The sequence below is a fragment of the Sceloporus undulatus genome, chromosome 3 (assembly GCF_019175285.1).
Source record: "Sceloporus undulatus isolate JIND9_A2432 ecotype Alabama chromosome 3, SceUnd_v1.1, whole genome shotgun sequence".
NCBI lineage: Eukaryota > Metazoa > Chordata > Lepidosauria > Squamata > Phrynosomatidae > Sceloporus > Sceloporus undulatus.
The window spans coordinates 2,253,732-2,267,689 of record NC_056524.1 but is presented as its reverse complement, the minus strand read 5'-3'; the positions used below and the strand labels follow the sequence as shown (position 1 = coordinate 2,267,689).

The 13,958-nt window shown below is 46.2% G+C and overlaps 1 protein-coding gene across 1 annotated transcript in view; it reads right to left on the bottom strand.

Moving 5' to 3' along the window:
- Positions 1 to 7,931, bottom strand: part of PDE2A (phosphodiesterase 2A) — a 528,828-nt gene extending 520,897 nt beyond the window's left edge. The window contains exon 1 of the mRNA XM_042457505.1: positions 7,726 to 7,931. Coding sequence (XP_042313439.1) covers positions 7,726 to 7,820 — 95 coding nt within the window. The 5' untranslated portion in view covers positions 7,821 to 7,931. The remainder of the gene's footprint in view (positions 1 to 7,725) is intronic.
- Positions 7,932 to 13,958: the final 6,027 nt, after the last annotated feature.

Genomic DNA, 13,958 nt, shown 5'->3' with positions numbered 1-13,958 from the left:
AGTTCCAGGCCCTTGAGTCCCTGTATTGGGAGGAAGCTGTGATATAAATAAACATAATAATAGTTTTTTGTGGGGTTTTTGGGCTGTTTGGCCATGTTCTAGAAGAGTTTATTCCTGATGTTTCACCACCATTTGTGGCTGGCATCTTCTTTTACACCTGAAACAGAGGAGCTGTGAAGTCTAGAAGTCAGTGGGCAACAGCACAGGTGAATGGCAAGGAAATTGCATGCTGAAAACATCACTTTGGGTGACATCAAGCTGATGATCCAACCATCCATGCACCTTCCAGCATTCACCCAGAGTCACTGACCCCAAACCGAACCACAGATAGTGACTCAGCACTGTGCCAGGACATTAAACAGCCATTGCCAAGGCATTGTGAGACTCACCCAGACATGGAAACTGCCCCAGCCTCTCCTAGGAAACTTGCCTCAGTTTCAGTACAGCTCAGAAATCCGTGCCTTAAATTTGGGGTGTAGGGGGATCTTGTAGCACCTTTGAGACTCACAGAATGAAAGACGTTGGCAGCATGAGCTTTCCTAGTTTTAAGCCTACGAAAGCCCCTGCTGCCAACTTCTTTCATTCAGTGAGTCTCAAAGGTGCTACAAGATCTCTTTGCCTACTGATTCCACAGACTAAGATGGCTATATCTTTGAATTAAATTTGGACAGCATAATCTCACTTCTGCGTTGTCCCTCATCTCTCCAGTAGATGTGAACTAAGTGGCTTTTGGAAAGGATGTGCCTGATACTGTTCTGTGCCTTTCTCCAGAGTTCACAGGCACAGTCTTTACATTCACAGTGACATTTGCTTGTGATATTCCAAACATTTCTAGCCAAAAGAAGCTACCCCAAGATATTGGCGTCAGTCCTGTTGTTAGTCCCAACCAGAATCGAGCTGTTCAGTCCCCTGGATTTACCACTGTGTTGACTGACCATCCAAGAACTGATTCAGTGAATCTATTCTACTTGGGATGAAGCAAAAGTATTCCCGCAATGCAGTTGCACATTCTAGGATGCTGCATAATTATTTCTTTGTCCTTTCAGTGTCCCCCTTGATTCTCTGGAATTGCAGACATTGGTTGGTTGGTTGGTTGATTAAATTTATTCCCTGCCTTTCTCTTGAAAGGGGATCCAAAGGGGCTGAAAGTAATTTAAAACAAGATTAAGTTAAAATCTTCAACAGTTTTTATGGGTTTTTTGGGCGATGTGGTCGTGTTCTGAAAGAGCAGAAGTCTAAAATATGTGGAGGACCAAAGTGTGGGAAACACTGAGCTAAACTATCCCTGGAACACAGCCACATGGCCAGGAAAACCCACAAAAAACTATGGGTGCCAGCTGTGAAAGCCCTTGATTTCACATTAAAATCTTCTTTTAGGAAAGTTAAAAAACAAATTAAATAACAGCATTATTTTTTAAAACCATGGTTAAAAACAGTTAGAGACCCATTTAAAACGTTGTTGTTTTTCAACTGCGGTCAAGTCGGCGTTGAACTCTAAGACTTCACACACAAGTGACTGCGACAGGATTTACAATCCAAAGGCCTGCTGGAATTATCTCCTGCTGAGAAAAGAGAGCAGGGAGGGGGCCAGTGGGCCTTCTTGGGGAAGGGAGTTCCACGGGTGTGCTTTGACTGAGAGTTCCTGCATGGCAGAATGGAGTTGGACTGGATGGCCCTTGGGGTCTCTTCCAACTCTAGGACTCTGTGATTCTAGCCTGGGAGCAGCCATGGGGAAGAAACAGCTCTTCTGCCTTATTTCCCATTGCACAAGGGGGCAAGAAAGAGCAGGCTTCTGGGCAGAGACACCGTTCCTTGCATATATCAGCAGAATTGCTGGGGAACTGTTCCTTGAGTGAGTCATTCAACCTCTTCTGATTAAGACTAATCCACTGGATCCCAGCCGACAGTTGAAGACATTTGCTCCCACTCCTTCTCTGGAAGCCTTTGCAACAATCCAGGGGCAGGGGCAGCATGATCTACTCATTTATTGATTGATTGATTTTGCTTTCATTGAGAAGAACAGTTGAAGGAGCACTGAGCCTGGAGAAAAGAAGGCTGGGAAGTAATGTGGGATATTCTTCTTGTTGTTATTGTGTGTCTTTGTGTCATTTCCAACTGATGGAGACCCTAAGGTGAACCTGGTTAAAATAATGCAATAAAATCCTAGAGATCAGGAGGTTCTTCCTAATGGTCTCTTGACAAAGGTGAGACAAAGAGTTCTCCAAGGATTAGTTTCCAACTGTATTGTTGTTGTTGTGTGCCTTCAAGTTATTCCCGACCCATGGTGACCCAAAGCTGAACCTATCATGGAGTTTTCTTGGCAAGATTTGTTTGGAGGAGGTTTGCCATTGCCTTCCCCTGAGGCTGAGAGAGTGTGACTTGCCCAACATCAGCCAATGGGATTCTATAGCTGAGCTGGGAATTGAACCCTAGTCTCCACTATGCCATGTTATGGGATAGCCATCTTTAAATATCTGCAGGGATGTGAAGTAGAAGATTACAGGAGCTTGTTTTCTCTGGTCCCAAAGACTTTGGGTGCATCTGCATTGCAGAAATAACGCAGTTTGACAACACTTCAACTGTCATGGCGCCATCCTACAGAATTCTGGGACTTATAGTTTTGTGAGGCACCAGCACTCTTTGGCAGAGAAGGCTAAAACTTTGTAACACTCCAAATCCCAGGATTCCACAGCACCTAAAGTGGTGTCATACTACATTATTTCTACATTGTAGGAGTTGCATGTACACTGCAGAATCAATGCTATTTGACACTGCTTTAACTGCCTTGGATCAATGCTATGGAATTCTGGGAACTATAGTTTTGTGAGACATTTAACCATCTATCAGAGAGCTCTGGCACCACAACAAACTACAAATCCCAGGATTCCACAGCATGGAGCCATGGCAGCTAAAGTGGTGTTAAACTGCATTAATTCTGCAGTGTGGCCGCAGCTTAGGACATGAGTGGATTCGTATAAGAAAGATTCTGGCTAAATGGAAGGCAATGCAATGGATTTCCTCTGAAGATGATAGACTCTCTCCTTCAGTGAATGTTTTTAAGCAGAGATTGGACAGTCTGCCTCTCAGGTGTGCTTTACCTATTTGTTTCTGGGCTGGCAAAGGGCTGGACTAGATTATCCTCCAGATCCCTTCCGCTCCTAGGATTTTATGACTCTGTGGTTGCATTCTTGCAGACTCTGTTCTTCAATGCTCACCTCTCTCCAGTTCAGACCCTGGGCAATAACTGTGTAGCGATGTTGGAAGGTGGGTTTTTAAGAGTCCGGGGAGTGTTCCTCCATTAGTAGTGCTACATTTACCTTGCGGTTTATTCACAATCTCAGGAGCTCAGTCAAGCCTAAACTGGCTTTGTTCTGTCCTGAAACGGCAGCCATTCAGTTTTGGGGTTTTGTGAGCCCTGCAGCTCATTTACGGAGTGTAATTGCTTGCATTCCGTATACCTCTGTGCCATATAAAGGGAGGATTAACTGCCTTGATATTACATTGCTTTTATGATGCTATGTGAACTGATATGCCAGCATCCCACTTTCACAGGTGTTCTCACTCGGACATCTTCTACTCCAAGTATGGGAAAAGCTTGGACCGTCAGTTCCACGTGGCTCTTGAACCCCACTTTTGCAATCTCCAAAGATTCCCTGGAGATCAAGGAAAATTTCCAGATCAAGAAGAGGAGTAGTCCGAGTCTAGTATCCAGATCTAGGGAAGGGATAGTCCCACGGTATGGTGCTTTGGTCTGGAATTCTGTGTCCATTTCTGGGCAAAGGATTCAAGAAGGATATGGTCAAGCTGGAACGCATCCAAAGAAGGGCTACTGAGATGACCAAAGGCCTGGAAACCAATACAAGAGCCAGCTTTGTTTAGACACAGGCCTAAACCCTAATCTTAGTCCTACCTAGAGGAGAGCCATTTAATTTTACACAATGCTGGTTCACCATTCAACAGAAGAATAAGTAGCGTTACCATTCCTTGCATGCCCTGCATTATTTGGGGGTACATATATTTTGTTATATTTTATTACCATAGCAGTTACAAGAGCGGCCATAAGCACAAACATGGAAAAATCAAATTACCTTTAAGTGAACATCTAACTGGTCACAGACCTAAGAACATGTGGTAAGGACTCAGCAAAAGGACTGTATGGCTGTGAATATTGCTGCTTCTCAATCCCCTGCTGTGTGCATTTGCTCTTTCTGCTAGTCCCCATTGTACTTTCACACACATGATTTGTAATACTGGAGTTAAGAGCATCAACCAGGTAGGAATCCCATTGTTTCTTGGATTACTGGGAAATCCACCCAACTTTCTCAAGACTATGAGAAGCCTGCCTTGGCATTCACATGTTGGCTCAGTCTGAAATCAGGCAGGAATGCTGCTGGATTTCATAAAATTATAGAATCATGGAATAATAGAGTTGGAATAGACCGCAAGGGCCATCCAGTCCAACCCCATTCTGCCATGCAGGAACTCTCAGTCCAAGCATCCCCAACAGATGGCCATCCAGCCTCTGTTTAAAGATCTCCAAAGAAGGAGACTCTACCGCACTCCAAGGAAGGAGTCTGTTCCACTGTTGAACAGCCCTTACTCTCAGGAAGTTCCTCCTAATTTTGAGGCGGACTCTCTTTTCCTGGAGTTTGCATCCATTGCTCCATCTCCTATTCTCTGGAGGAGAAGAAAACAAGCTTGCTCCTTCCTCAGTATGAAATCCCATTCAGCATCTAGTGAGCCTTGGTAACTGGTTCTTTTGGAGTCTGGATACTCCCATCTCATGGGTCCAGCGCTGCAAAAATTGTCTTTCTTCTTGTTTAGGCCTGGGCATAGTCCTGCTACTCATCTGACCTAACACCTCCATGTTTTGCCATTTTTGGATGGGTGGAGACTGTCTACCCCTGGGCTATGGCACCAATGCATTTGAATCATGCTGAGACATTGTACAGTCTGGGTGTTTGTTGTTACTCTAACACAAACCCACAACATGCAGACATCTTTGCACTTTTCACATTGCACTTCAGACCACAAAATTAGATGACAGACAACCATGAAAGCATCCATTCCCAGAATCTGCCGACGTTGCTACAGGGAAGGCAATTTCTTGGTACGCTGCGCTGGGCAGCGTTAACATTTTCAGTTTTCTTTCCGCCGCTTTATGAAGCACTAGCTTGCCCTCTCAAAGTGATGTCACTCCTTACTATCTGAAAATCCATGTGCTTTGGCACACACTGCGTGGCCTCCATAAAAATGAAACAGCTTGGTCTCATTCCATGTTCACACACACAGGACAAAATTAATATGGCAACAATACACCTAATGCCACAAAATGCTGGTCACTACCCTTTCATTGCTTTGGACAAAGGGATAAAAAGTTTGTTAGGGGGGGAATGACAATGCAATGAGCTGCCAGATCCATCTGGGCATCCTGGCACACTAGACATATCATAGAATCATAGAATCGTAGAGTTGGAAGAGACCACAAGGGCCATACAGCCCAATCCTATTCTGCCATGCAAGAACTCTCAATCAATGCATCTCCATTGACAGATGGCCATCCAGCATCTGCTTAAAGATCTCCAAAGAAGACCTCCAACACTTATAACACTGGTGCATACCCCAGCCGCATATGGATGCACATGGACAGCTTATTACATCTTCTTTCTGGTTCTCAGCCTGCACAGACCACTCTCCAAAATGAACTCCCTTCCACCATTCACATGGTCACCCAACCACCCTGGCCTTAGGCAGCATCTTTCCTCCTGCCTTTGTCCCTGCAGAGCAATACTTAAAATTGAACTTGTCACCTCTGTCATACCCACAACAGGTTTTGCATTGCAATGCCTATTCATACATTCAGAAAGGTCCTGGGAACCAGTTCACTCTATGCATATGAAGAAGAGAACCTGAGTTTACAAAAGCACATGCTGCATGTTCTTTCGCCCAGTTAGTAAGATCCTATTGTGTACAGATTTTCCAGACTCACATTGCGATGCCTCTGCATTCTACCATTTCTCTTGTAAGCATCTGTGGGCATTATCTAGGGCTGCATCCACACTGGAGAACTAACTTGGTTTGGCACCACTTTAACTCTTTTCTGGCTCAATGCTATGGAATTCTGGGAGTTGGAGTTTGCAAAGCTCCGCTCTGGGTCCCACAACAAACTCCAACTCCCAGAATTCCACAGCCTTGAGCCAGGATTCTGAAAAGCAGTGCTAAACCGAGTTATTTCTCCAGTGTGGATGCAGCCAGAGAGAGGACAACTGTATTCTGGCGAGTGTGGAAGGAAAAACCCCACTCCCCTCCATGAAATACACACTATCCTTTCCACAACCCACACCTCACTCTCCCCAGGAGTCTCAAGCCTCATCCAAACTTTTGGAATTGCATTTTCCTGTGTCAAAGGGACAAAGGCAGGTGACGTTTCCAGCGTCCTCTTTTCCAGGTTCCTATTCACTCCCAGGATATACCCAGCTGAAAACAAGTGCCAGAACCCAGCCAAGCCCTGATCTCCTGCACCACCTGCATCCATTCAGGCAAAACAGTTAGCAACAAAAGGAAGAGGGCCATGAGCACCAAGCCAAGCAGGGAGGAATGAGGGACCTAAGGGAGGCACAGCTGCCTGGCCAGATGGCGGCTCTGGGAGTTGGCTTCCTGGCAAAGTTACTCCAGCAAAGCAAGCAGAGAGCCCTTCCTTCCTTCCTTCCTTCCTTCCTTCCTTCCTTCCTTCCTTCCTTCCTTCTCTCTATTCCCTCCCTTCCTTCTGCTCTACTGTACTTTCCTTCTTTTCTTCCTTCTTCTGTCCCTACCTTCCTCCTTTCCTCCCTCCCTCCCTCCCTTCTTCGTCTCCTCCTTTCTTCCTTCCCTCTCTCCTTCCCACTCTTTTCTTTCCTTCCACCCTTTCTTTCTTCCCTTTCTCACTCTCTTCCTCCTTTCTTTCTTTTTTCTTCTCCCCCCTCCCTCCCTCCCTTTCTTCCTTCCTTCTTTCTTTCCTTCCTTTCTTCCCTGCCTTCTTCTTCCCTCCTTCCTCCTTGTTTCCTTTCCTCTCTCCCCCCTCCCTCCCTTCTTCCTTTGTTTCTTTCTTCCTTTCTTTTCTTCGTTCCTTCCTTCCCTTCCCAAGGAGGCTCCCGTCCCCCCCCCCTGTCCCTCCCCTCCCGCAGCCTTCGTCCTTTTTTTTTTTTTTTTTTTTTTTTTTTTTTTTTTTTTCTCTCTCTCTCTCTCTCTCTCTCTTCCAGGACCCTGGAGAGCGAGAGCCAAGGACCAGGCCCCCTTCAGCGCAGGCTCTCCGCCGGAAGGATGCTCGGGGCTCCCTCCGGCCGCATCCCTGGCGTCGCCTTGGCAACCGCTTGCCCCCCCCTTTTTTAGAGAGAGGGGGGGTCCCAGCCCAGACCAGCCGCCCGGCGCCTTCGCTCTCCCTCTCCTTCTGAACTTTCTCCCCTTCCCTCCTTTCTGCTCTCTCCTTCCTTCCCCTCCTCCCCTTTCTCCTCCATCGCTTCTCTTGCAAGAAAGGAAAAGAAAGGGATCTGGGCTCCTTTTGTTCTTCCCTGCCCCCTCCTTCCCAGCCCAACTCTCTCTCTCTCTCTCGGTCCAGGCATCTCTCCTTTGTCCTCCATCCCTCCCTCTCTCGCAAGCCTAGAGCCTCCCTCTTGGGGCTGCTGGGGCTCCTCCTGCCTCCCAACTCCTGGAGGCCCAAGAGAAGCAGCCGAGGAGGGACTCACTCACCGGGGGTCAGAGGCGTTGCTGGCGCTGTTGGCGTTGCTGCCCGGCTGGTACTGCTGGCTCCGGCAGAGGATGGAGTGTCCGCAAGCCTGGCCCATGGCTCCTCCGCATCCTTTGGCCCGGAGCCCAGGCCACGCGGGGGCCCCCAGCCGGACCCAGCCTCTCCCTTGCCTTGCCTTGCCTTGCCTTGCCTTGCCTTCGCCTGCTGGCTCAGAGGATGCCCAGGCACCGCTCCTGCCCGCCTTCCCTCTCGCTCGCTCTCTGCGCTGGGAGGGAGTTCCAATGGGAAGAAGCCAGGCTGCAACCGAGAGCCGGGAGGGAGGGAGGAAGGCAGGCATTGCGATCATCATCATCATCATCATCATCATGGATTTATATCCCGCCCTTCTCCCCAAAGTGGGACTCAGGCCGGCTCACAACGTTGGCGGGGGGACACAATACAATGTATCCTGGGTGTGTGCCTGTGTCTCTGTATGGTGAAGGGTCGGGAAACCCCCAAGCCCTAAGACCCTTCACCACACACACACACACACTTATATATATAAACGTGTGTATGTGTGTGTATGCATATATATACATACACACACACATATACATGAATGTGTATGGTGAAAGGTGGGGAAACCCCTAAGCCCTAGGTCCCTTCACCATATATATACACCATATATATACACCCACATGTATGTTTGTGTGTGTGTGTATAAATATACATATGTATACATGTATGTATGTGTATGGTGAAAGGCCAGAAAACCAAACCCTAGCTCCCTTCACCACACACACACACACACACACATATATATATATATATACACACACACCCATATAAATGTATGTATGTATATGGTGAAGTGTTGAGAAAACCCCAAGCCCTGACACCCTTCACCATACACAGGCACATATATACATGTGTGTAAAATCATAGAATCCTAGAGTTGGAAGAGACCCCAAGAATGGCCCTCCAGTCCAACCCCTTCTTCTGCCATGCAGGAACTCTCAAAGCATCCCCATTGACAGATGGCCATCCAGCCTCTGCTTAAAGACCTCCAAGGAGCGAAAACCCACCACCCTCCAAGAGAGTAATGTGTTCCACTGTCAAACAGCCCTTACCTACAGTCAGGAGGTTCCTCCTAATGATGAGCTGGAATCTCTCTTCCTGTAGTTTGAATCAATTGCTATTAGTCCTAGTCTCTGGAGCAGCTGAAAACAAGCTTGCTCCATCCACAATATGACACCCTTTTGCCTATTTAAACAGAATGTTCATGTCACCTCTTAAGATATGACATCCCTTCAATTATTTAAACAGAGCTATCATATCCCCTCTTAACCTTGTTTTCTGATGCTGCAGAGATTAGGACACAGTGGAACAATGGATGCAAGCTCCAGGAAAAGAGATTCCACCTCAACATTAGGAGGAACTTCTTGATAGTCTTCGACAATGGAAGATACTCCTTCGGAGTGTAGTAGAGTCTCCTTCTTTGGAGGTCTTTAAGCAGAGGCTGGATGGCCATCTGTCAGGGATGCTTCAACTGGGAGTTCTTGCATGGCAGAATAGGCTTGGACTGGATGGCCCTTGCGGTCTCTTCCAACTCAAGGATATCAGGCTAAACATCCCCAGCTCCCTAGTTCCTTCCTCATAGGGCATGGTTTCCAGACCCTTCACCATTTTGGTGGCCCTCCTTTGGACACACTCCAATTTGAATTGTGGAGCCCAGAACTGGACACAGTCTTATTCCGGGTGGGGCCTGACCAAAGCAGAATAGAGTGGCAATATTACTTCTCTTGATGCAGCCTAAAATAGCATTGACCTTTTTAGCTGCCGCATCGCACTGTCGACTCATGTTCAACTTGTGATCTACTTGGACTCCTAGATCCCTTTCACACGTATAAGTCTCCTTAAGCCAGGTGTCCCCCATCCTATATGTATGCATTTCAGTTTTCCACCCTAAGTGCAGTACCTTACATTTCTTCAGGTTGAAATGACACATTCGTTAAAATTTTTTAACCCCGTTCTGTTCCCACCAGCTGCAGCTCTCCAGACTTTCATGTAGACCTTTTCCAACCCCACTCAGGAACATGAACCTGGGTTTTACTGACTGAGGACAACTGCTTCTGTTGATTTTTTCCCCACTGTGTGGCTGCTACTCCTCCTATTTAGGTGTTATCTGCAAATCTGAAAAGCAGATCCAAGCCATTGATAAAGATGGTGAATAGCACTGAGCCCAGGACAGAACCCTGTGGCACACACCGTGTGTGTTTATGTGTGTGTATGGTGAAGGACCTGGAAACCCTTAAGACCCTTACCCATATATGTATTTGTTGTTGTTAACTGCCTTTGCCGTCGATCTCAACCCATGGCAACCCTATGGATGAAACATTTCCAGCCCCTGCATCCTCTCCTGCTCTGCCCAGCTCCTGCAAACTCATATTCATGGTCTCTTTAATAAAGTCTATCCATATGGCATGTGGCCTTCCTCTCTACTTCCCTCCACCTTTCCTAACATTATTGTCTTTTCCAACAACACACACATGCACACATATATACACATATCTGTATGTGCATATATATCTCTGTGTATATATCTAACGATACACACACATACACACATGTGTCTGTGTATGTGGGTGTATGATGAGGGATCTGGAAATCCCCAGGCTCTAAGACCCTTCACCATACACACAGCTACATCTGTGTGTGTGTTTGTATGTGTGTGTATGGTGAAAGGCCTGGAAACCACCAAGCGCTAAGATCCTTCACCGTGTGTGTGTGTGTGCGTGTGTGTGCATGTGTGCAATATATATATATATATATATATATATATATATATAATATTAATTTGTATCCCACCTTCCTCCCAAAATTGGGACACTAAAAACGTACAAAAGTGACAACTGAAATAGAATTAAACTGTTGCACAATTAAAACAGATCAATTGTTTAAAAATAGAATAGAGTTGGCCCTCCTTATCCACAGATATATATATTTTTTATCCATGGATTCAAGCAGCTTGAAAATATTTTTTTACGAAAGTATAAATTCCAAATAGCAAACCTTGATTTTCCATTTGATATAAGAGACGCCATTTTGCTGTGCCATTATATTTAATGGGACTTGAGCATCCACAGTTGTTGTTTTTTATCCACAGGGGATCCTGGAACCAAACCCCAGCCGATAATAAGGTCCCACTGTGCAATGAAAAACACTTGAAAACTACACACATTGAAACCTGGAGGGATGGCCTTATCCTATAAGGAGACCCAGGAGACTCAGCCTGGGGGAAGTTCAAGAGCATGCAGACAGGATGCATTGATCAAGATTGGAATCTGCATAATCCCTGATGGTGGGGGATAGACCTGTTGTTTACACGTGGACAGAAGTCCAAGTACCCTTACATCTTAGAGTGATACTCCTTTGTCAGCACATGTTTGCTCTGGTTGTCTGACCATTTGCAACTTCCCTGCTCATTCTCCCCTCCTGAAAACTACCCCTTAATCCCAAATCCTGCCCCAGGACGAGCATTGCCCTATTGGTATGCCTGTTTAGGCACTCACAATTCAGTCTTGCTTGCAGGCAGACAGACACTCCAGCCGTATCTTAGTCGACTCCTCCATATTGCTGGCCACGCCATGACAAGGGGTGATATGATAGTCCTCTTTAAGTATTTGAAGGGGTGTCATACTGAGGATGAAGCAAGTTTCTTTTCTGCTTCTCCAGAGACTAGAACATGGAACAATTGATGCAAACTGTAGGAAAAGCAATTCCACCTCAACATTAAGAAGAACATCTTGACAGTGAGAGCTGTTCCACAGTGGAAGACGTTCCCTCAGAGTGTAGTGGAGGCTCCTTCCTTGGAGGTCTTTAAGCAGAGGTTGGATGGCCATCTGTCGGGGATGCTTTGATTGTGATTTCCTGCATGGCAGAATAGGGTTGGACTGGATGGCCCTTGGGGTTTCTTCCAAGTCTAGGTTTCTATGATTCTGTGAAAAGAGATTCCACTTCAACATTAGGACATCCTGATAGTGAGAGCTGTTTGACAGTAGAAGATGCTCCTCGGAGGGTAGCAGAGTCTCCTTCTTTGGAGGTTTTTAAACAGCGGCTGGGTGGCCATCTGTCGGGGATGCTTTGATTATGTCTTTGAATGGCAGAATGGAGATGAACTGGATGGCCCTTGAGGTCTCTTTCAACTCTGTCATTCAATGATTCTATGACCTCCAGAGAATAGGATGCAGAATAATGGATGCAAGCTACAGGAAAAGCAATTCCACCTCAACATTAGGAGGAACTTTCTGACAGTAAGAGCTTTTCAATAGTGGAAGGCTCTCACTCAGAGAGTGGTGGGATCTCCTTCTTTGGAGGTCTTTAAACAGAGGCTGGAGGGCCATCTGTTCCATGACCTCCAAAGATGGAGAGTCTACCGCCCTCCGAGACAATCTTTCCTTTAAGCTTTTCCTCTATCACCCATTTTAATAAGAATGTCTCTTTTTTGTTTCCTGATTTCTACCATAACCTCACCATTCCCACCCCCATGTGCTCTTCTCACATACTCAGGCACACACCTACACAAACACACACACACAGAGAGAGAGACGCTCATTTCCCACCCAGAGCTGTTCTCCTCCAGACATCCAAGCCGCCTGCCCCGGCCGAGGCCTACTTTCTATCTCTCGCTTTTTCTCTCTTGCTAATCATGCTAACAAGCCGGTCGGTCGATCCAGGGGCTGCTATACCACCATTTGGAATCACTCCTGCTATTATTAGCCGAGCGCATGTTGGTGATTTAATTTGTGCAGGAATTTTTCCTCGTCTTCTTGATGTCTTCACGGTGGAGGCAGGAAAGTAGGAGCCCTTGGGTATCTTAATCCAGGTTTCTTTCTTCTCTTCCCATCCTCACTGCCGGCAACCAGTAAGGAAGCGGAGGAGCTGGGAACTGGGTCAGACGGATTCCCTCCGCAAAGAAGCGTTAGAAAGAAAGAAACTCTGATGGTGCACAGAGGGAAAAGTCAAGAGGTGATGGAGGAATGGATACCAGCAAAGTCAGCTTTTAAAACAAGCATTCACTTGCTAAGGATAATAAGCAAGCATCAAGACATGAGATCCCCCATCTGATCTCTGTGCTCATTGGCTGGCTTGCTGAAAAGTGCACCTCTGAGTATGTGCAAAGTGCTTTCCTCCCCCCTTCAATCCATGTCCTCAGAAATCATAGAATCATGGAGTTGGAAGAGACCCCAAGACGGGACCTGATCCAGTCCAACCCCCTTCTGCCATGCAGGAACTCTCAATCAAAATCCTCCCTGTGACAGATGGCCATCCAGCCTCTGCTTAAAGACCTCCAAAGAAGGAGACTGTTTCATTTTTATGCCACCTTTCTCCCAGAAATTGATCGAAAGCAGCTCACAAGATAAAAACGCCTTTAGAACTTTATAATATTTTTTAAAAACAATTAAAACAATCTAGTTAAAACAGTATAAAATTAACATAAAAACATGCAAAACTTTAAAAACGTAACAAATCTTTAGAAAAAAGACAGAGCTCGGCTACTTTAGGAGCTGCAAAAGCACCAGATGCCCTCCGATCTTGGAAGCTAAGCAGGGTTAGTCCTCGAATGGGAGACCACCAATGAATACCAGAGATGACAGAGGCTATATTTCAGAGGATGGAACTGCAAAACCACTTCTTCAGATTCCTGGCCTAAGAAAATCCAGTTAGATCCATGGGGTCACCATAAGTCAGTGTGATTTTAGGCTGCATCAATAGACGTATGGTGTCTAGATCAAGGGAAGGAATAGTGCCACTATATTCTGCTCTGGTCAGGCCCCACCTGGAATAATGCTGTGTCCAGTTCTGAGCACCACAATTCAAAAAGGACATTGAGAAACTGGAGCCATGGGTCCAAAGGAGGGCAACTAAAATGGTGAAGGTTCTGGAAACCATGAAGCCCTATGAGGAACGACTCAGGGAGCTGGGGGTGTTTAGCTTGGAGAAGAGAAGAGGTGAAATGATAGCCCTGTTTAAATACCTGAAGGGATGCCATACTGAGGATGGAGCAAGTTTGTTTTCTGCTGCTCCAGAGAATAGGACACAGAGCAATGGATGCAAGCTACAGGAAAAGAGATTTCAATTAAACATTAGGAAAAACTTCCTAACAGTAAGAGCCTTTCGACAGTAGGAGGCACTCCTTCGGAGAATGGTGGAGTCTCCTTCTTTGAAGGTCTTTAAGCAGAAGCTGGATGACCAT